The 22,393-nt window shown below is 42.0% G+C and overlaps 1 protein-coding gene across 1 annotated transcript; it reads left to right on the forward strand.

Moving 5' to 3' along the window:
* The first annotated feature begins 659 nt into the window (after nt 1-659).
* DGAT2L6 (diacylglycerol O-acyltransferase 2 like 6) lies at nt 660-22,113 on the forward strand. Its single transcript, XM_020882977.2, has 7 exons — nt 660-802; nt 14,505-14,615; nt 15,143-15,213; nt 15,582-15,786; nt 17,199-17,373; nt 20,855-21,066; nt 21,506-22,113. Exons 1-7 carry the CDS (start codon nt 712-714, stop codon nt 21,658-21,660), a joined length of 1,020 nt encoding a protein of 339 aa, XP_020738636.2. The 5' UTR covers nt 660-711; the 3' UTR covers nt 21,661-22,113.
* The last annotated feature ends 280 nt before the right edge of the window (nt 22,114-22,393 follow it).

The raw sequence follows: 22,393 nt of genomic DNA on the forward strand, positions 1-22,393 counted from the left end.
GCTGAGACCTAAACGCCAACAATCTGGCTCGAAAGTCCATGCCCTTAACCGCTGGGTTGCCTTCCAACAACAGAGAGATGGCGTGATTCCCCCCAGTGTCCTGGGAGGAACTTGGTGGAACCTGGACTGGAAGCCAGGTCTGCACTCTGTGCAGTGTGTCTCCCACTGGTCGCTGGTACAGAGACCCTGGAAACAGAGACCCTGGAAACAGAGGCACAAGGAGGAATCTGAGAAGCCTAGATATTCACTCAGAAAAAGGCTCTAGTCAACTAGGTAGCTCTCAGCAGAAGCCAGGCAGAGTCAAAGAGCATCCACCAGGGCAGAAACAAGTGTGATCACCAGGTTCTTTTCCTTAAGCAGGGAAAAGTAGCAGACTCCTTTTCAGAGATCCCATTTGAGGCCTAAGCCATTCCCTTTTCCTGCACTAATTTATCGGGGACCCCCTCCCACACACACAGAGCTAGAACCACCCCAAGGCAAGGCAATTGAGTACCCCTGGGGAAAGGATGCACCTTAGGGAGCTAAATATGTGTGTAGGATGTCGGGGTGGGGCAGAGAAGAGGGAAGACTGGAGAAAAGGTTAGGTCAAGACTAAAACCTCCAGCAGATAAAAGGACTCAGTAAAGAGATTAAAGCAAAGCACCTATAATCAGCTCAGCTTTAGAGGCACTGGCCTTCTGTTTGGGCTTCCTGCCACAACAGAACAGCACTATGGCCATGGCCTTCCTCTCCGGGCTGAATCTTCAGGAAATCCTCCAGACCCTCTCTGTTTTGCAGTGGGTGCCAGTCTACGTCTTTTTAGGTGAGTGAACCCCAGGGCCTGGAGAGTACAGAGAATAAATGAAGAAAAAGAGCAGGAATCTCCAAATGATTGACATTGACATTGACGTCACTCAGTCGTGTCCGACTCTTTGCGACCCCATGGACTGTAGCCTACCAGGCTCCTCCGTCCATGGAGTTTTCCGGACAAGAGTACTGGAGTGGATTGACATTTCCTTCTCCAGGAGATCTTCCCGACCCAGGGATCGAACCCTGGTCTCCCTCATTGTAGGCAGACGCTTTACCATCTGAGCCACCAGGGAAGTTTGGGAGGATTCTAAAGAGATAATTTGGTCAGTCCCCTCTCTCTGGGAAGGACTGTGCCTCTCCACCCAGAGAGATGGCCATTGCTGAGTTCACTAGATATCTCTCTTCCCAACTGAGGAACACAAAGGCCAGGAGTAAAGCTGCAGTTGTTCTGGTTTAAAGTTCACCCCAGCCTTCTCTCAGAACTGCCCCTCTGTGAACTAGCTGAAAAGAGTCTTATTTGGGGACAGGGGCAGAATTGGTACTGGGCAGATGTAAGGTGATTTTCTTTATTACAATGAGAGAATTATGGAAAAGCTGGGGGCTGCCTGAGTGACTCATTAGATGGAATTTTGAGAAAGGGCCAGTTCTTCAACGGACTCAAAAAAATCACAGTCATCAGTGCTGGGCAAATGGGCTGAGAGTTCCAAGCTCTTCCCAGTCAGAAACCAGGTCTTTGTGGGCAGCCAATTACAGGGCCGAGTTTGGAAACTGGACATGGAGAAATTTCATCCTGAAGGATGGGACAGGATAGGAGGCTGCCCAGTCCAATCTGTGGGAGAATATATGTCCCTGTAGAGCAGAGGTTCTTAATTAGAGACCTATAGACACTAGTGCTTTCCAGGTCGCACTAGTGGTAAAGAACCCTCCTGCCAATGCAGGAGAGTTAAGAGACAAGGGTTCAATCCCTGGGTCAGGAAGATCTCCTGGAGAAGGAAATGGCAACCCACTCAGGTATTCTTGCCTGGAGAATCCCATGGACAGAGGAACCTGGCAGGCTACAGTCCATGGGGTCACAAAGAGCCAGACACAGCTGAAGCGACTTAGCATGCACATAGACCTAGAATGAGACAGGGAGGGACAATGTTGAATTTGGAAGGAAAAAAATCACCTCTTTGTTTTCACTAACCTCATCTTGAATTGATGAACGTAGGCAGCAAACCACAGAAGTATCTGTAAATTTGTCAGTAACAGACATCATAGAGATTTAAATTTCACATGCCAGTTGTTGCAGGCATCTCAAAAGTTCATTTATGCTTGTTACCACTTCCGAATTCCAATAGTTATTGGAACTACAATTAGGTGTGGTTATCTACTGCATAAATCAAGAATTCATGTACTGTACCACATTTTTTGCAATATTTTGATAACTGTGTTTAACTATGATGAGTTTCCTTTGTAAGTCTGTGTATTTTATTTTGTGCATTTAAAAATAATATTCAGAAAAGTGATCTATAGGCTTCACCAGACTAACAAAGAAGTCCATGGCCACCCAAAGATGAAGACTTAGAGAGCCTTATTGAAATCAAATCATGCTAAGCCCTTAGCCTATCAATAACTTGACTCTAGTTGCATTAAGAGAAGGAAGTGATTTTTCTATAAATTTATTTGTTTATAGTGTTTCATATTTTATTGTTGCTGTCCTTTGCCATCTATGTTTTACTTTCTCAAAAATACCCCTTAACAAGTTCCAGCCCTTAGTTAGGAAAGTGGGGGTCACCGGAATGTCCTAAGAGACTTAACATCATGGTGGCACCTGTCATTTCAAGTCTGGACCCCAGAAAGAGTGGGCAAAGATGGGCAGAGAGAGCAAGGAAAAGAGGTCCAGAGAAGAGCTGTATGAGCTGAGCCTTTTAGGTGTGGGGTCAATCCCACCCTGGAAAATATCTGTATGGTATCTGAACACAAGTGCCTAGATTGTTCTGGCTCTTCTGGGGAGGGCTTCTCAATATAATGTTTTCATTTTTCTCCCCAAAAATCATATTTCTTGAGTATTTTTCTCTTTCTTCCTTTTCCCCTCTCAAAGGACATGAGCTAGGATAAAGGGTATGTTCAGCACTGAATGTATAAAGATCCAAGACGATAAGACCAGCCTCCTGGTAACACCCACCCCCCTCCAATCTTACCAGCTTCCAGCCATCCTAGAAGAGCTATGGCACCTATGTGTCTTGAGTGAAAAACTCTCTGTCCCACTTCATATGAGTGGAATCATGTACTATTTGTCCTTTTGTGATTTCACAAAAAAATTGCCTTTTTTTTTGCCATCTTTTGCCTTCTTTCACTTAACACAATGTTTTCAAGATTCATCCATGTTGTGACAGAATTTCCTTCCTTTTTAAGGCTGAATAATATTGTATCATATGTATATACCATTTTTTGTTTATTCATTATCCATTAATGGACTCTGGTTTTTTTCTACCTCCTGGCTATTGTGAATAATGCTCTATGAACATGGGTGTTCAAATATCTCCTTGAGAGCCTGCTTTCAATTCTTTTGGCTATATACCCAGAAGTGGAATTTCTGGGTCATATGGTAATTCCATTTTAAAAATTGTTGTGCAATTGTCATACTGTTTTCCATAGCAACTACATCATTTTACATTTCCACCAACAGTGTGCAAGAGTTTCAATTTTTCCACATCCTCACCAACACTACTTTATTGTCTATTTTTTTAGTAGCCATCCTAATGAAATGAGATGATATCTCATTGTGGTTTTAATTTGTATTTCCCTAATGACTAGTGAACTTTAGCATCTTTTCGTATACTCATTGGCCATTTGTCTTGACTTCTTTTAGATTGATTATCATTCCACTTGTCTTCTGTTAGTTTAGGTTACTATACATCCTGTTTCCCTTCTTCTAGTGATTATGCTAGAAATTACAACACAAATCCTGGATCTTGGAGGTTATCAAGGTAGCTAAAACATGTAACAGTGTATGATACCCACAGAGTTGCCTAAGACAGTCAAATCTGTCCAAAAGTTACAGAGCAATTACAAAGTATAAGATTTTGGCTGTCCTTGTGACACTACAACAATGAGCCAAGTATAGGCTCTTCTATCTGGTAACAAAGAGAAAATAATCATTCATTCCACCATTCTACCATTCCAGGTATCAGTGCTGAACACATAAGTGAATCATTACATTGTAAGATTGACTGTGTTAAGTGAAATGAACAGACACAATGAAGCCACTAGAAAATATTACACAAGGTTAACAGGATCAGGGAAGGCAGGAAAGGGCAGCAATGTGATGCAGTGAACAGGACATGGGCTCTGCAGTTTGTCAAACTTGGTTAACAACTAGCTGTTGTGAATTTAGACAGGTACTGTAACCCTTCTAAGCCTCCATATCCCCACCCTCTCAAGCCTGGTTCACAATAAACGCTCCATACAAAAAAAGTGTCCTTCCTTCCTCCCTCCCTTCTTCCTTCCTAATTCCCTTCTATCTTCTCTTTCTCACTCCCTTTCCTTCATTCTTTCTGTCTTGCTCAGAGTCGTCCTCAGCACTTCTCCTCCTTCCTGAATGATGGTCAGAATCATGACTGATGACTGAGCACTACTGAAAGTGGGGGGAAGGGAGGAAGTAGGGAAGAGAGAAAGAGAAAAGGCAGAGGGACAAGAAGGAGGAAAGAAGTGAGAAGAGAGGAATGAAAAGATGGTTTGGGGGAATACAAATGTTCATGACCTTTGAAACTCAGCAATGCTCCTGAGAGCCTCTCTGAGGCCCAGCTTCCAGTTAAAGGATGGCTCTCCATCTGTCTCTCTTTTTCTGGGCTTGTATCACCAGTGATCTAAATTATTGCAATATCCTCTTTCCTGGCCCTCTACTCTCCACCCTCTCCAATATATTCCACTGCTTACATCCAGAAGAGTCCTTCAAATGCATCTTTGATTACAGCCCTCTACTGCTCAAAAATAGTCACTGATTTTCCCTTGCCTACTTGATGAAGTAAAAATGTGTCATCCGGGGCATTCGAGGACCTTCCCCACTCTCTGGTTTTAACTCTTTGCCAGCTTATCCCCCTACCTGAAGCTTGTATTCCAGGTAACTTATTCACAGAACAAATGGGAAGGATACTTACTCTCCCACTCCTTTACTTTTGCTCTATTTCCTTCTCCACTTAAATTCCCTGATCACCCTTCCTGAACTATCTATGGACAATCCCTTCTTTGAGATATTGCTCAAGTTATACCTTCTCTGCAACGCTTTCCTGGTAACCTGAGACTACTTTGTCTCTGAAAATCTCTGCACTTTGTAAAATTTGGTTGGATAGCAGCCTTTATACCCTTTGTCTCCGCTACCCAATAGGCTTCATGAAAACAGGAGTCATGCCTTGTCAATATTATATTTCTTGCAAGACCAGGCTTGACACAGTTGATTCTTCCACATTTCTTCTCCTCAGTAAAGATCTTTAAGTCTACCTCTTGTTCTTTTCTCCCTCTCCTGGAAATCCTTTTTTTCATTGGCCTGCCTCCTTTCTCTGGTGCTGATACTACAAAAAATAGAACATAGTCTTGGGAGTCAAACAGACCAAGTCTGCCATTTACTTATTATGTGACCTTGTGCAAGTAAGTCATGTTCACCCTCCACCATTGTAGAATAGAGCTCCCAAGACCACTCTGATAATCAAAGAAAACCCTCAACAGGTGTTCATTTTATTTTGGGGGGTTATAGGAATTGAAATTACTTGGAGCCCAACTATTCTACCTCATAAGACATTTTTTAATGTCTTTATATGTTTATTGGTCATTTTTAAATGTATTTATTTTTAATGGAAGGATAATTGCTTTATAATGTTATATTGGTTTCTGCCATATATCAATTTGATCAGCAGAAGAGTGACTACCACTTCTGAGACAGGCACCCTAGACTCTGGTTTCATTGCACCTCCAAGAAGAATAATGAGTAACTAGATCCTAGAAAATGAGGCAAATAGAAATTTTGATACCTTCCCAGCATTTAAACAGGCCCTTTCAAAGCATCACTCCCTACTACCTCTTCTTCACTCCCCTACATCCAATCAACTGCCAAACCCTGAAAATTCTGCCTCCATCGTATCTTTCAAATTGATTTCAGAAATAGTAGCCTATTTCAGGTTCTCACTATCTCTCATCTAAGACAGTGCAGCTCTTAGCTGACCTCCCTCCCTCAGTTTCTCCTGCTCCCAGTCATTTCAAATAATCTTCCTGATGCACAAATATGATCATGTTCTTCCTCTGATGAGAATCTGGGTTCTCATTCCCTTAAGAAGTATCAGACCTGAGGTCTTCTGCTTCCTTTCCAGCATCATCTGCTATTCCATGGTTTCCCATATTCCCTGTACTTTTGCAAGTTATGTTACTCACAAACCTTGGACTCTTCCATATCTAGGCCTCTGTTTGAGCTCTTCCTTGCTTGTGGAAGGCCCTTTTGCCACTAATCCATCTGTCAAAACCCTACTTTTCCTCCAAGATTCAATTTAAGTCTTACCTTCTGCAAGAAAACTTTCTATGTTGCCCATAAACCTTTCTAGGTTGTAGTAAAGAATGGTTCCCATATAATGACATTTGAACCCTGACTGTGTCATTCTCACCCTCTGGGGTATGTCTGTTATTTATGGTATCAATCTTCCCCTCTAGACTATGAGTTTCTGGAAGGCAGGAATTTTATTTTTATGTCTTAATATGACTTAAAATTAATTAAGCATATGTAAAGTACTTAAAATAGTTTTTTGTCCTTAAAGACTCAACAAATGCTACCAAAGGCATGGAGATGTGACATTGCATGATGGGTTGAGGGAATGGAGAGTAGAATAAGGTGGTTGAACCTCTCTTTCCCCTTCTTCAATCATTTACACCCCACCTTCTGGTTCTTTCCACAGCTGAGTACCACTTATACTATTATTACTTAACATTTTCCCCCAAACTGACTCACTCCTATAACCTAAATTAATATATTTTAATAGGAAACTTTATACCACTACCATGAACTCACTTTGATTCACTACATATTAAAATAACTTTCCATCTATGAACCACTTCAGATCACCCCATGTCCCTACAGTGGTTTGGGGACCACACGCTAGATCATATGGGGTATGGGTGCTGGTGCTGAGAGATGAGGCTAGGAAGGTGAGCAGGGCCAGTCCATGGAGGGCCTTAAATGCCTGACTAACATGTTCAGACTTTATCCTGTTAGCAGTGGGACAGTACTGAAGGTTTCATAGGAGGCAAACAACACTACAACTGTGCTTAGTTAAAAATAAATCTGGCAGCAGCATGGAAAACAGAGTAGGGGGAAGAGATCAGCAGGCAAGAATAGATAAAAGACTGCAGTCTAGACCAGAGGAGATCAAGTTCTGTACCATGGCAGTAGCAATGGAGACAGAGGCAGAATGATGAATGGGAGAGATTTTTTTTTTTTTTGGGAAAGGGAGAGAAGTTGAAGATATCTCCAAAATGATGAAACTGACATTTATCCTGAGGCCTGAAATATGTATAAGAACTAGCCAGGCAAAAAGCTGAGGGAAGAGTCTTCCAGGCAAAAGGGACAACATGCACAGAAGCCTAGAGGCTGGAGAACAGAATAGGTAGAAGAAACCTACAGTAGAACAGGTTGGTGGCATGCAGAGAGCAAGGGGGTGGCCAGGCGCTCCATCACGGAGGACCTTTGGAACCAAGGTTACAAGACTGGACTTGGTCCTAAGAGTCACCGGAAGCCATGTGGGTTATTGAATTATTGAATTACCACCAACCCCCATCAGTTCTCATATTTATCATCACTTTTGATCCGTTAAGTAATCACTGAACCGCAGAAATGTCTCTTTGACAAGCCAGGCATGTTCTTGGTTATATGCTGTAGAAGGACAGAGATCTGCATTTAGCCTTCTGGTTGCATCATGACTCAAATGGATGCAGGGAACCTATTAGGAGACATTGGCTGTTGGCTTAGAAAGAGAGAGTGGTAACGGACTGGAGGTAGCATGGAGGCATGGAACAGAATAATTTGAAAGACGTTTGAAGGACAGAACTGACAGAAATTAATAATTGACTAAAGGAAAGCAATGATTAGAGCTCAGTAGTTAAGAGTACAGTCTCCTGGTTTTAGTGTTGAGATGGAGGCCTTTGGGAGAGCTCAGTCTCTGGAGGAAGAGTGTGAGTTCTCAACTCTGGCTCACCCACCAGCTAGCTGTGTGACCTTAAGTAGTTATTGAACCTCTCTGAACCTGGGTCCCTCGTCCACAAAATGAGAATGCTTATTGTCCTAATGGGGTCTTTATGAAGGTTAAATAAAATGCGCATGTACAATACTTAGTTTTACATGATGAGTATACAATAAATGTTGCTATTACTTTATGGGAAAGTTAGTAAGAAAGATGAATCAGAGATGATTTGAAGAAAGGACCCACTTAGATTCATACTGGCACCATCTTTAACCAAAGCTAGTAATCATTAGTAATTTGAGGCTCTACACGTTTATCTTTTTAAAGTCACAACCAAGGTAAAGTACATGGTAAAAGGGTCAATTCACCAAGAAGACATAACTATCCTAAATGTCTGTGTACCTAACAATGGAGTTTCAAAGTGAAAACTTCTGAAACTGAAAAAATAAATAAGCAAGTTAACAATTATATTTGATGACTTCTTTGAAAACTACAACCAAAACTCACCCAAAATGAAATAGGTAACCTATAACTACTAATTAAATTAAATTTTAATTTTGGAACGTTGTGAAATTCCAAAACAGAAATCTGCAGACCCAGATGGTTTCAGCGGCATATTCTTCCAAACATTTTAAAGATGATATATCACAAATTCTACATAATCTTTTCCAGAAAATAAAAAAGGGAGGAACACTTAACAACTCATTTATGAGCCCAGACCCTGATGCCAAAACCAGACAAAACAATACAAAAAAGAAAACTACAGACCAATATCCCTCATGAATATAGATGCAAAAATCCTCAACAAAATGCTAGCAAATCAAGTCCAGCAATATATTACAAAGAGTAATATACCATGACCAAGTAGGCTTTATTCCAGGAATGCAAGTGTAAATATTTGAAAAACAATATTAACCATACTAACCACCTAAGGGAGAAAAATACACAATTATATCAATTGTTGTAGAAAAAGCATTTGAAAAAAAATTTTCTTAATAAAATTTGCTATCTTGGATTTAAGCAAAAAAGAAAAACAGAAGGCATTTGACAAATTTTAATCCATGACAAAATCTCTCAGCAAGCTAAGAATAGAAGGCAACTTTCTCAACTTGATAAAGAGCATCTAAAAAAAAAACAAAACCCTGCAGCTAACATCATACTTAATGGTGAAAAACTGAAAGCTTTCTCCCTAAGATGGGGAGCAAAGCAAGGATGTCCACACTCACCATTCGTATTCAACATCATACTAAAAGTCCTAGCAATAAAGCAAGAAGAAAAAGAAATAAAAGCATACAGATTGTAAAGTAAGAAATAAACTATACTAATTAACAGATAACATGATCATCTGTGTAGAAAACCCCATTAGATGACATATTTCTAAATCTATTTTAAAAATATACTAAAAAATAACCCTCTAAGAACTAACAAATGAGGTTAACAAAGTCCCAGGTCACAAGATCTCACATAAAAGTCAACCACGTTTCTATATACTAGCAGAGAACAATTGAAAATAAAATTTAAAAACAATACCATTTAAATGCCTCCAAAAATAAAATACTTATGAATTTATTTAATAAAACCTGTACAGCATCTGTAGGCTGAAAACTATAACATGCTAATAAAATTAAAGACCTAAATGGAGACATACTGTGTTCATGGATTGGAAAACTCAAAGATGTCAGTTCTTCTCAAATCTGATCTATAAATGTAACACAGCTCAAATAAAAATCCCAACAGAGTGCGTTTGATAACAGTTTTTCCTAAATACTAAATTTCCCAAATTTGATAATGGCACTGTAAGTGCCTTAATTTTTAGAAAATACAGAGTTACTTAGGAGCAAAACATTGTGATCTCTGCAATGGACTATAAACACAAACATATATTTATATACTTATATTTAGGAATAAGTCAAATGCAAAATGTTGACAATATAGAGATCTAGGTGAAGCTTATGTGCGATTTTATTAAATTATTCTTGCAAATTTTCTATTTAAGTCTTTTTCAAAATAAAAAGTTTAATTTGAAAAGCCTCACCAGGTGTTTTTATAAACATCGACGAGATGATTGTACAATTTATATAGAAAAACAAAAGAACTACAATATCTAAAACCATTTTGAAAAGAGAATAGTCAGAGGATCACACTATCTGGTTTTAAGACTTAATGGAAAACTACAGTAATCAAGACAGTGATATATTTGTGAAGAGATAAGCACATGGATCAATAGAACAGAATAGAGTCCAGACAGACCTGCACAAATATGGCCAATTGATTTTTGACAAACATGCAAAAGCAATTCAACGGAGGAAGGATAGCATTTTCAATAAACAATGTTGGGACAATTGGTTATCCATATATAGTAAATGGATCTTGACCAAAACCTCACACCTTATTATAATATTAACTCAAAATGGATCACAGATCTAAAAAGTAAAACATAAAACTTGTAGTAAAAAATGTAAGAGAAAACCTTCATGACCTGAGGTTAAGTAAAGAGTTCTTAGATTTAATGTCAAAAGCACAATCTGTAAAAGAAAAAAAATGATACATTGGACTTCATCAAAATTAAAAGTTTTTGCTCTAAGAAAGACTCTGTTAAGAGAATAAAAAGGTAAACACAGGGAATTTCCTGGCATTCCAGTGCTTAGGACTCTGTGCTTCACTGAGGGCCTGAGTTCAATCCCTAGTCTGGGAACTAAGATCCCACAAGCCTTGATGCATGGCCAAAAAAAAAGTTTTTTAAAGATAAACATAAACTGGAGAAAATGTTTTCAAATCACATATCTGATAAAAGACTTGTATAAAAAAAAAAAGAAATTGTATCCAGATTGTATAAAGAAACTCACAAAGAAAACAAACAATCCAATTGAAAAATGAGCCAAATATTTTATTTTTTTTCTCTATTTTTATTTTTTTTTATTTATTTTTTTTCCATTTATTTTTACTAGTTAGAGGCTAATTACTTTACATCATTACAGTAGTTTTTGTCATACATTGAAATGAATTAGCCATGGATTTACATGTATTCCCCATCCCGGTCCCCCTTCCCACCTCCCTCTCCACCCGATCCCTCTGGGTCTTCCCAGTGCACCAGGCCTGAGCACTTGTCTCATGCACCCAACCTGGGCTGGTGATCTGTTTCACCCTAGGTAATATACATGTTTCAATGCTGTTAATAGATACTTCACCAAAAAGGATATACAAAAGACAGGTAAACACATAAAAAATTGTTAAGCATGGTTAGGTATAAGGGAAATGAAATAAAAATGATGATGAGATACCATGCTACACATCTATTAGAATGGTTTAGCCATCTTCAGTACAAACTAAATAAAGAGCCTGCCTTATGTGTACTTCCTCCTTGATAATCCACTCCAAAACTACTCACTTGAACATGGACAAGGTGTTGGAAGCATCTCTTTGTGTCAAGGCCATAATGTCTAAGATAGTGCCACACATACACATACACAAATGTGTCCTTTATTCTTGCTTCAGACACCCTTGCTTTCTTTCACAAAACTCCTTGTTTCACAAAGTCAAGCCCTTCCATGTTTAGCCTGTGTTTCTCTTCTCTCTTTAAATCTCCCTTTTGTCACCATAAGTGACACCAATGATACAACAGGTTGGGTCTGGCAAGATTGCCCTCAAAGGACACTTATGGTCCTCTGAGGTGCCACATCTGTAGTTCTAACTGATTTCACAAGGGGAGTGATGTTTATTGCGATATGGCTCTCAGTTCAGTTCAGTAGCTCAGTCGTGTCTGACTCTTTGCGACCCCATGGACTGCAGCATGCCGGGCCTCCCTGTCCATCACCAACTCCCAGAGTTTACTCAAACTCAAGTCCATTGAGTCGGTGATGACATACAACCATCTCATCCTCTGTTGTCCACTTCTCCGCTCGCCTTCAATCTTTCCCAGCATCAGGGTCTTTTCAAATGAGTCAGTTCTTCACATCAGGTGGCCAAGGTATTGGAGTTTCAGCTTCAGCATCAGTCCTTCCAACTGATTCCTTGAGGATGGACTGGATGGAACTCTTTGCTGTCCAAGGAATTCTCAAGAGTCTTCTCCAACACCACAGTTCAAAAGCATCAATTCTTCAGCGCTCAGCTTTCCTTATAGTCCAACTCTCACATCCATACATGACTACTGGAAAAACCAGAGCTTTGACTAGATGGAACTATGTTGGCAAAGTAATGTCTCTGCTTTTTAATATGCTGTCTAGGTTGGTCATAACTTTTCTTCCAAGGAGCAAGCGTCTTTCACTTTCATGGCTGCAGTCACCACCTGCAGTGATTTTGGACCCCTCAAAATAAAGTCTGTCACTGTTTCCACTGTTTCCCCATGTATTTGCCATGAAGTGATGGGACCAGATGCCATGATCTTAGTTTTCTGAATGTTGAGTTTTAAGCCAACTTTTCCACTCTCCTCTTTCACTTTCATCAGAGGGTCTTTAGGTCTTCGCTTTCTGCCATAAGTGTGGTGTCATCTGCATATCTGAGGTTATTGATATTTCTCCTGGCAATCTTGATTCCAGCTTGTGATTCATCCATGATGAATTCATCATTCTCATGATGTACTCTGCATATAAGTTAAATAAGCAGGGTGACAATATACAGCCTTGATGTACTCTTTCCCTATTTGGAACCAGTCTGTTGTTCCACGTCCAGTTCTAACTCTTGCTTCCTGACCTGTATACAGATTTCTCAAGAGACAGGTCACAGTTTGTTGTGATCCACACAGTCAAAGTCTTTGGCATAGTCAATAAAGCAGAAGTAGATGTTTTTCTAGAACTCTCTTGCTTTTTCAATGATCCAACGGATGTTGGCAATTTGATCTCTGGTTCCTCTGCCTTTTCTAAATCCAGCTTGAACATCTGGAAGTTCAAGGTTCACAGACTGTTGAAGCCTGGCTTGGAGAATTTTGAGCATTACTTTCCTAGCATGTGAGATGAGGGCAATTGTGTGATAGTTTGAACATTCTTTGGCATTGCCTTTCTTTGAGATGGTAATGAAAACTCCAGTCTTGTTCCAGTCCTGTGGCCACTGCTGAGTTTTCCAAATTTGCTGGCATATTGAGTGCAACACTTTTATAGTATCATATTTTAGGATTTGAAATAGCTCAACTGGAATAGACCAGTTCAGTAGACTACTTTTAGGACTGATGGATTACTGAAAATGATCAGATATAAAGCATGAAGTTAACCCATCTATACTTTCAAAATAACATTGGATTTAGACAACACAAATGCTGACTAAACACTAATCATTTAAGTTTACCTAATACTGAAAAGAGAAAACATTTCTTCATCTTTCAGTCTATCTATAGATATTTGTTGAACACTTACTGCATGCAAAGCGCTCTTCTAATTGCTGGTGATACAAACTAAATTTATTAGAAGTAAGATATAAAAGAAATTATATACTTAGGCTCCCTTTAATTAATAATGATTCATATTTAACTTTATCTGAGTTTTCTTCTGAGGCTTACCCAGCAAATTTACTCTCATCTTTTGTGAGGGTCAGAGGTAGCAGGATTTTTATCCATGGCAAGCTTCCCATAAAATTCCTCCCCCTCCTATTTCTTATTTAATTAGCATGCTTACAACAGCCATCTCAGCCAGATCTTGTAAGGGGAATTCAGCCTATCACTAAGATTTCTTCTAACCCACAACATGACTTTTTTTTTGAAATGCCCATTCCATCTTTTTCCTGTTATTTCCATCAGAGTCCAAGATGCAAGAGACATATCTGCTGTTTGGTGACTCTTGAGTTTCTTCCCCTTCTCTGAAACTTTTAATCTACTGTGATATGGTTATCTGGTCAACGAAGTCATTCCTTTAGCTGAATTTTTTAAAATTCACAATATGGGTATGAGCCTCTCTTTCTCATGGATGCAGATTTTAAAATAGAATTCAACTCCCACAGCTGTAAGATGTATCACTTCACATTTCACAGTCTGCTGTGACCCTTTGCTGACAGAGATGATTTTTCCCCCTTCTGAACTTTTGACCCATTTTGAATGGGATGAAATTGAACACAGTAAAGCAGTTTATAATATGTATTTTCCTCTCAGCATCAAACAGCCTGTACAGTGCAGGCAGCCCCTCTCCACTGGAATGTGCTGACAGAGCAGTTTGACAAAGGAAGGAAGGTTGAGGACTTCCTGAGGTCTCAGAATGGGGATGTCAGCCTTTGGCACAAGATGCTGTTACTTTCAGTTGCCAAGTAGTGCAGTCCTTTGATCCCAGCTGAGGACCTACTCTGAGAATGCCATGGTTCTGCCATTTCCTCAGTTAAGATTGCAGTCATCAAGGGGGCCCAGATTCAGGAACTCAGAGGTCATCCTGGACAACAGCAGAGCTAGGAGGGAGATGGGGAGTGGAGGGGATGAGGGAAGAACAGTCTCACGCTGGCCTTGACCTGCTTCTTCACTGCAGAGCAGAGACTGGGGTCATGAGATGTGTATTAAACTTGAAGGGAACTAAAGGGCATGAACCCCTTGTGTCCCCTCAGGAGCTATTCCTATTATCCTTATACCCTACTTTCTGGTGTTCACTAAGTTCTGGATGGTGTCTGTGCTCGCCTTAGCCTGGCTCGCCTATGACTGGAACACCCACAACCAAGGTAAGAGACAGGGGAAGAGCAGTGATCCCTGTCTGTGCCAAGGATGGAACCACAGGGACGGAGTGAGGGTGGAAGGGAAGAGTGAGAGAGGCAGGGGGAGGAGCGGTGAGGAGAGGAAAGAAGGGGAAAGGGAAAGGAGGGCAGGGAGCGGAAGTGAGGGAGAGAGGAGGAAGGGCAAAGGAGAGAGGGAAGAGAAGAGAGACCGGGGTCCAAAACTCAGCAGGAATAGAGGGCTCGGCCAGGCTGCCCAGGAGGAATTAAGAGGCTGGTTTCTGAGCGGGTGCTCCCAGCCTCATGTTATTTCTCTCTCACCTTTCTGGCAGCACCAGAAGAGCAGGGGCTGCCTGTGTCTTCTGGGGGATTGGATTCAGGGACAGACCTTATAGTTCTATGCCCAAGAAACATGGAAATGTGAAAAGGAGCCCCCTCCTGTGACCCGAGGACATTAGGAAGATCCCTCCACCTCCAGAAGAAGTAGAGGGATTGGCAAGACCTCACCTGCTCTTCCCTTCCCTCTGTACTTGCAGGTGGTAGACGTTCTGCTTGGGTACGAAACTGGACAATCTGGAAATATTTCCGAAATTACTTCCCAGTAAAGGTAACGACCCTTCCTCTGGAGGGCCTCAGTCCCTGTTGCCCAGACTCTCGCTCCCCACTCAGCCCCATATTTTCAAAGGCTTTTGTGGACAACAGTGGAGGTCAAAGCCCAGAGGCATAATGTAGAGTACAGTCCCAAGATGGATGGGCAGGTGGGGAAATGAATGAATAGCACCTTGCCTCACAGTGGCAAACTCAGGGCAGCCTCACTGAGTACGATAACCCCTGGCAATTCTATGAGAGTGACAATATCCCAGTGAATAAGGATTAGGGGCTCCCCAAGGGAAACACAGGCTACCTGCTGGCCTCTGAATCCACATGTCCTCTCTTCCTTCTATCTACTGCTCTGACTCGATCTCCCTCTAACAGCTGGTGAAGACTCATGACCTTTCTCCCAGACGCAACTATATCATTGTCAACCACCCCCACGGCGTACTCCCTTATGGTGTCTTCATCAATTTTGCCACTGAGACCACTGGCTTTGCTCGGATTTTCCCAGCCATCACTCCTTATGTAGCAACCTTGGAAGGGATCTTCTGGATCCCACTTGTGCGAGAATATGTGATGTCAATGGGTGAGTATAAGAGACCATTCCATTCTCTGACCTACCTTGGGGCTCCAACTTTAATAAGCCTGGAGTCAGTCCAGTACTCACTCCCTGCTGGAAGAACACTTAGTAGAAAATGAGTCCCGAGCACACTGGGCCAGTGACAGGAATATGTGGCCAAGCCTCAGGATTAATCTGGGAGGCAGGGTTTGATTCGGTAAGAGGGTAAGTTAAAGGCATTCATAAGAGTTGCCAAAAATCCTTTCAGAGGAGGAAGCAGAAGCCTGGGGTTCGGGATCAAAGCCAAAGTGGAAAGGAAAAGGCAGAAGTCAAATATCAAAACCAAATGTAGGGAAAATCAGGCATGAATGGGATAGCTCAGATATACTTTGCCAGACTGTTTCTGGGATGTCAATTGGCTTCTTTTGGGCAGTCATTTATGTAGCAGGCATCATCCCAGGGCATCTCAAAGACACTTTTGAGACTTTCATACTAGCTGGTACCCTCCTGGCCCATAACCTTCATCTCCTGAGAACCCCTTTGAATTTGTATAAGATATCAAGGGATAAAAGGATAGGCATCCATCAGAATCCAGGGCAACTTCCCCATGCCAGGCTTCAGGCCAGGGTACTGTGCCAAATGTCCTTCTCTCTGGGTGAACATCCATCCTTCTGGACACCAGGAAACAAAGAAGCCAAACATTAAAAGGTAAGATACATTTATATCTGGAGGGGCCAAGTGGGACCACTGGAGTCCCAGGGGATGATTCTTCTCGCCTCTCAGTTTGGCATGAATCTGGATCTTAAGGACTGTGGCCTAGAGCCAATGTCTGCCATCCAGGAGAGAGCAGAAAGTAAGCACAGGGCAGAGATGGGAAGCAGAGATGAGGAAAGACTCTGTGACTGTTGTTGAGCAACAGGATGTCATCCTCATTCCATGGTTCATCTACATGCCAGTTTGGCTTGGACGGGATCCTGGGTCTGCCTACTGTCTAGAAACCCCAGGGAATGGCTTACCTTTACCAGGTTACTCTAAGGAGGAAGCAGTTTGGTGGTGGCTGTTCCTGATTACCCTCAGGAAAGAGAACTCTAGAGTCTCAAGTGACATCAGCCTGGGGAGAGTGGGAGACCACTGTGGTTACCAGGGTAGAGAAGAAAGGATGGGCTTTACAAGCTATAGAGCTATGAGAAAGTACGCAAAAGAACTCAGTGTATCTCCCACTTAAGTAGCACAGAGCCCCAAGGCAAGCAGCTGGCCCTAAGGACCGATCTCAGGCTATGGCTAACCCAAGGTGTGGAGGGCAGGTCAAAGACAGAAGATTGGAAACAATCACAGCCAGGAGACAAAAGAACTGTCTCTATCAGGAAGAGCCCCAAGGAACACCTTACCCCCTCCTCAAGCACCACATCTGTGTGTCATTTGCCTCTTTGGTTTTGCAGGTGTGTGCCCAGTGAGTGAGTTGGCCTTGAAGTATTTGCTGACCCAGAAAGGCTCAGGCAATGCTGTGGTTATTTCTGTGGGTGGAGCTACTGAAGCCCTCTTGTGCCACCCAGGAGCCTCTACTGTCCTCCTTAAACAGCGTAAAGGTTTTGTGAAGGTGGCACTGAAGACAGGGTGGGTCCCCAGGTTCTAGTGTCCTATCGTCAGGGCATCCTAGGTATTCTGTGGCACCTCTCCAAAATGGTGCCCTCTCTTGGAAATGTGTTAGAAGGGGTTCCCTCTTCACCCTCATTGCTTCTTTCTACTCCCTCACACTGTGCCTTAAGGGTGTTTGGGCCTCCAGACACATTCTGATGGGTTCTGCTAAAACTTGAAGTTGGAGAAAGAACAGTAAAAGACCTTTATCTTCTGCACATTACCTGGTAGGCTGGGGGTCTGGGGAAGTGGGACTTTAGACTATATCACCCCATGCACCATGAGGCCCAGAGAAACTACCCAGGGCAAGGAAGGCACTGGACTTGATGCTGTGGGGTTTGCAAAGATGCAGAAGATATGGATACAGCCCCCAAACAGCGCATAATCTGGTTTGAAAAGTAGAAGGCAGTTATTGAACAGCTATTGTGTGTCAGGCATAGTACTAAGCATTGAGGATCTAAAAATAAATAAGACTTGGTCCTTGCCTTAAAGGTCTCACAGTCCAATGGAAAACAGACATAGTCATGTATAATTACATAATATATCCAGAAGCCAACCCCTTACCATCTCAACTATCACTCCCCGGTTTTCCACCCCATCATCTCTCCCCTGGATTTTTGCAAGTCTCCTAAAAGCTCTCCCTGCTTCTATCCTTGCCTCCCTCACATTCCAGAGTCTGTTCTCAACTGTGGCCAGCATGATCCTATCCACCATGAGTCAGATGAGATCATGTCACTACTCAAAATGCTCCGATGGCTCCCATTTCACTCTGAGCAAAACCAAAGTCTTTATTTTTTTTCCCATTTATTTTTATTAGTTGGAGGCTAATTACTTTACAATATTATAGTGGTTTTTGTCATACATTGAAATGAATTAGCCATGGATTTACATGTATTCCCCATCCCATTCTCCCCTCCCACCTCCCTCTCTACTCGATCCCTCTGGGTCTTCCCAGTGCACCAGGCCCGAGCACTTGTCTCATGCATCCAACCTGGGCTGGTGATCTGTTTCACCCTAGATAATATACATGTTTCGATGCTGTTCTCTTAGATCATCCCACCCTCACCTTCTCCCACAGAGTCCAAAAGTCTGTTCTGTACATCTGTGTCTCTTTTTCTGTTTTGCATATAGGGTTATCATTACCATCTTTCTAAATTCCATATATATGCATTAGTATACTGTATTGGTCTTTATCTTTCTGGCTTACTTCACTCTGTATAATGGGCTCCAGTTTTATCCATCTCATTAGAACTGATTCAAATGAATTCTTTTTAATGGCTGAGTAATATTCCATGGTGTATATGTACCACAGCTTCCTCATCCATTCGTCTGCTGATGGGCATCTAGGTTGCTTCCATGTCCTGGCTATTATAAACAGGGCTGTGATGAACATTGGGGTGCACGTGTCTCTTTCAGATCTGGTTTCCTCAGTGTGTATACCCAGGAGTGGGACTGCTGGGGCATATGGCAGTTCTATTTCCAGTTTTTTAAGGAATCTCCACACTGTTCTCCATAGCGGCTGTACTAGTTTGCATTCCCACCAACAGTGTAAGAGGGTTCCCTTTTCTCCACACCCTCTCCAGCATTTATTGCTTGTAGACTTTTGGATAGCAGCCATCCTGACTGGCGTGTAATGGTACCTCATTGAGGTTTTGATTTGCATTTCTCTGAGAATGAGTGATGTTGAGCATCTTTTCATGTGTTTGTTAGCCATCTGTATGTCTTCTTTGGAGAAATATCTGTTTAGATCTTTGGCCCATTTTTTGATTGGGTCATTTATTTTTCTGGAATTGAGCTGCAGGAGTTGCTTGTATATTTTTGAGATTAATCCTTCGTCTGTTGCTTTGTTTGCTATTATTTTCTCCCAATCTGAGGGCTGTCTTTTCACCTTGCTTATAGTTTCATTTGTTGTGCAAAAGCTTTTAAGTTTCATTAGGTCCCATTTGTTTATTTTTGCTTTTATTTCCAATATTCTGGGAGGTGGGTCATAGAGGATCCTGCTGTGATTTATGTCAGAGAGTGTGAGCAAAACCAAAGTCTTTAAAGGGCCTGCAAGACCCTAAATGATCTGGTCCTTCACCCACCTCTAATGGAGGGTCCTTTGCTCCCTCCATTAGAGCTGTTCCTTGCTGTTCCTCAAAAAAGCCACATGCTCCTCCCTTAGGGTCTTTGCTCTAGCTGTTTCCTCTGTCTAGGACATTATTCCTCCAAATAGCTGTTTGGCTCATTCTTTTACTGCCTTCAGGTCTTTGCTCAAATGTCTATTCTCAATAAGGTCTATCCTGATCATGCTGTTCTGTTTTTTCCCATTGTATGTATTATCTTCTCATATGTCATCAGTTTTATTTCTTTACACATATGGCTTTTTATTTGTTCATCATTATTTATTGTTTGTCTTCCCTTAATAAGAGATAAGTTCCATGATGACAGAGATTATTTTTTTAATCCACTGTGTTCACTTATATATCCCGAGGGCTTGAAAAAAGCACTGGTACATAGAAGGAACTCAATAAATATTTATTGATTGAAAGATGTGTCATGATGGACATATGTACAAAGCACTATGAGAGCACCAATTGATGGAAAGCCTTTCACCCAAAGTAGAAGTTTCATAAGTGGGTGACATCTGAATTGTGAATTGAAATATTAGTAGAAGTTGCCAGTCCGACCAAAGGGGAGAAAGAACTCAGGTATTCAGCGAGGGCCTATGACAATATGTCAGGCACTATGCCAGGCCCTAGGAGTTCAGAGATGAATAAGACATTTTCAAATGGCTTGCTGTCTACTGGGAGGCAGCCAGGAAGAAGTACAGAGTTGGGGTAGTATTAGTGTAGGAAAGAGGTAAGCACTAGATGCGGGGGTTGGGGGTGGGAGAAGTTGGAGGAGGTGGTTCAAGGGGATGAAACTGGAGCTGAATAGTGAAGGGCAAAATAGAATAAGCCACATGAAGACAGAGGGAAGGCATTTTTGGCAGAGGGAGTAGGATGTACAAAGACGCATAGAACGAGTAAGAACTTAGCACACTTAGTATGGCCAAGCAGACTGTGACAAAGGGCTGGGGAGAGCAGAACCTAGCCAGGGAGGCAAGGCTGGAGCACAAAGGCCATGCCAAGCACCTGGTACAAAGTGAGGAGTTCTGGGAAGAGTTTTCAAGAGAGGAGTGACATGTCCAGACACCCAGTTTAGGAAGATCCTCTGGATGTCACAATTTAGGCAATTAGATTTCCTGAGATTAGTGATTCATTTCCTGCCATCACAGGATGAAGTGCAGCAACTCCCCTCAAAATGTTCAGTTGGAGGGATGTGGAGCATAGCAAGGATAATACACAGTGCTGGAGATGCTTGGGTGCTTGGATTCTTGTCCTATAATGGGGCCATTGTAAAGATTTCCTACCTTGGAGAGGGTTTCACTGTGGGGAGCTTCCTGGAAGAACTCACACTTCTGCCTGTCTCTTTGCAGAGCATACCTTGTCCCTTCCTATTCCTTTGGACAGAATGAAGTTCACAATCAAGAAACCTTCCCTGAGGGCACGTGGAAAAGGTTCTTCCAAAAAACCTTCCAGAACACATTCAAAAAAATCCTGGGACTAAATTTCTGTACCTTCCATGGCCGGGGCCTCACTCGAGGATCCTGGGGATTCCTGCCTTTCAATCATCCCATTACCACAGTTGGTAAGCTTTCCAGCATCTTTGGACCACCCTGGTCCTTGATTCCCCCCACCCAGCCCTCAAGTCCCAGGGGGCCTGGCACACAGCTGGGATGGGCAATGGGAATTCCGGTGGTTGTGGTTGAGGGTAGGGTAGGGAGGACAACTATGCAGATAAGAGTTGTGGCCATTCACAGGAGGGACAGAGTTCAACAGCTGCCATGAGGGCATCATTATTCACACACGTGCCTCCAGCATGCTCCTAAGTTTACTCTCATTCTCTTAAGCATGCATGAGATTAGGTATTTGGAGAACATGGGACAGGGTGGGGTTGGAGCAGGGGGAAAGAATAAAGGAGGTAGAGGGGACCAAGATACCGAGTTTCAGTATGTGACTTCCTCTGAGGGATGATAGTTTGAATTGAGGGGGGAGATCTGATGCTTGTCTCTTCTCTTGCCCCACAGTTGGGGAGCCCCTGCCAATTCCCAGGATAAAGAAGCCAGACAAGGAGACAGTGGACAAGTACCATGCACTCTACATCAATGCCCTTCAGAAGCTGTTTGATGAGCACAAAGTTCAGTATGGTCTGTCTGAGACCCAGGAGCTGACAATTGTCTAACAGGAGTTGGATTTCCCCACTATCAAACCCCCAAAGCATTGAGGGATCCAAGCAGGGCCACAAGGAAAGGAGAATCTGGGAAGAGGGGAGGGTCTCAGGGTTGAATGATGAGGCCAGCCAAGCCAGAAAGTACTTAATGAGTCAGGCTGAGGAAGGAACCAGAGTTATGGGGAAGACTGGGCAACAACCCAGTTTAGCAAGCAGTCTTTTGTGAGTACACATAGTCTTGTGAGTCTCTGTGTGCCAGTTATTTTGGCTTCCTAATTCCAACCAACTCTGATCAGAGGAATAAGAAGCCAAAGAATACCATGTCCTTCCTCCTGAGCCTTAGTAACACCATACCATCACTGTTTAGGTTGAGGCTTAGAAGCTTTTTTTTTTTTAGATTTCTATTTTTATTTTCATTAATTAAAAACCATCTCATTTATGTCAATAAACACTTTTCCCCATCATTGTCAATCTTGTTTCCTATTTTTATGTTTGGCTATTTTGTATTTGTCTATGAATTTTAAACACATACATATACATTTATATGCCAATAGTTTTGTCATTGTTTTAGTTAAAATAAGGATGATGGGATCACATGAAGCATACTTTTCTGAAACTTGCATTTGTCCTCCATGATATTTTGTGGCAATCCACTGAGAAACCTTCTTAAGAACAGGGATGGTTTGTTTCCTTTTAGGCCCTTTCCTTACAATTTAGAGGCTACCACAAGGTAAACCGGTGACCT

The sequence above is a fragment of the Odocoileus virginianus genome, chromosome X (genome assembly GCF_023699985.2).
Source record: "Odocoileus virginianus isolate 20LAN1187 ecotype Illinois chromosome X, Ovbor_1.2, whole genome shotgun sequence".
Taxonomy (NCBI): Eukaryota; Metazoa; Chordata; class Mammalia; order Artiodactyla; family Cervidae; genus Odocoileus; species Odocoileus virginianus.

Coding starts and splice junctions, on each gene's coding strand:
- DGAT2L6 (XM_020882977.2), top strand. CDS start 712: ATGGCCATGGCCTTCCTCTCCGGGCTGAATCTTCAGGAAATCCTCCAG. Junction 803..14,504: donor GCCAGTCTACGTCTTTTTAG/GTGAGTGAACCC, acceptor GTGTCCCCTCAG/GAGCTATTCCTATTATCCTT. Junction 17,374..20,854: donor AAGGTGGCACTGAAGACAGG/GTGGGTCCCCAG, acceptor GTCTCTTTGCAG/AGCATACCTTGTCCCTTCCT.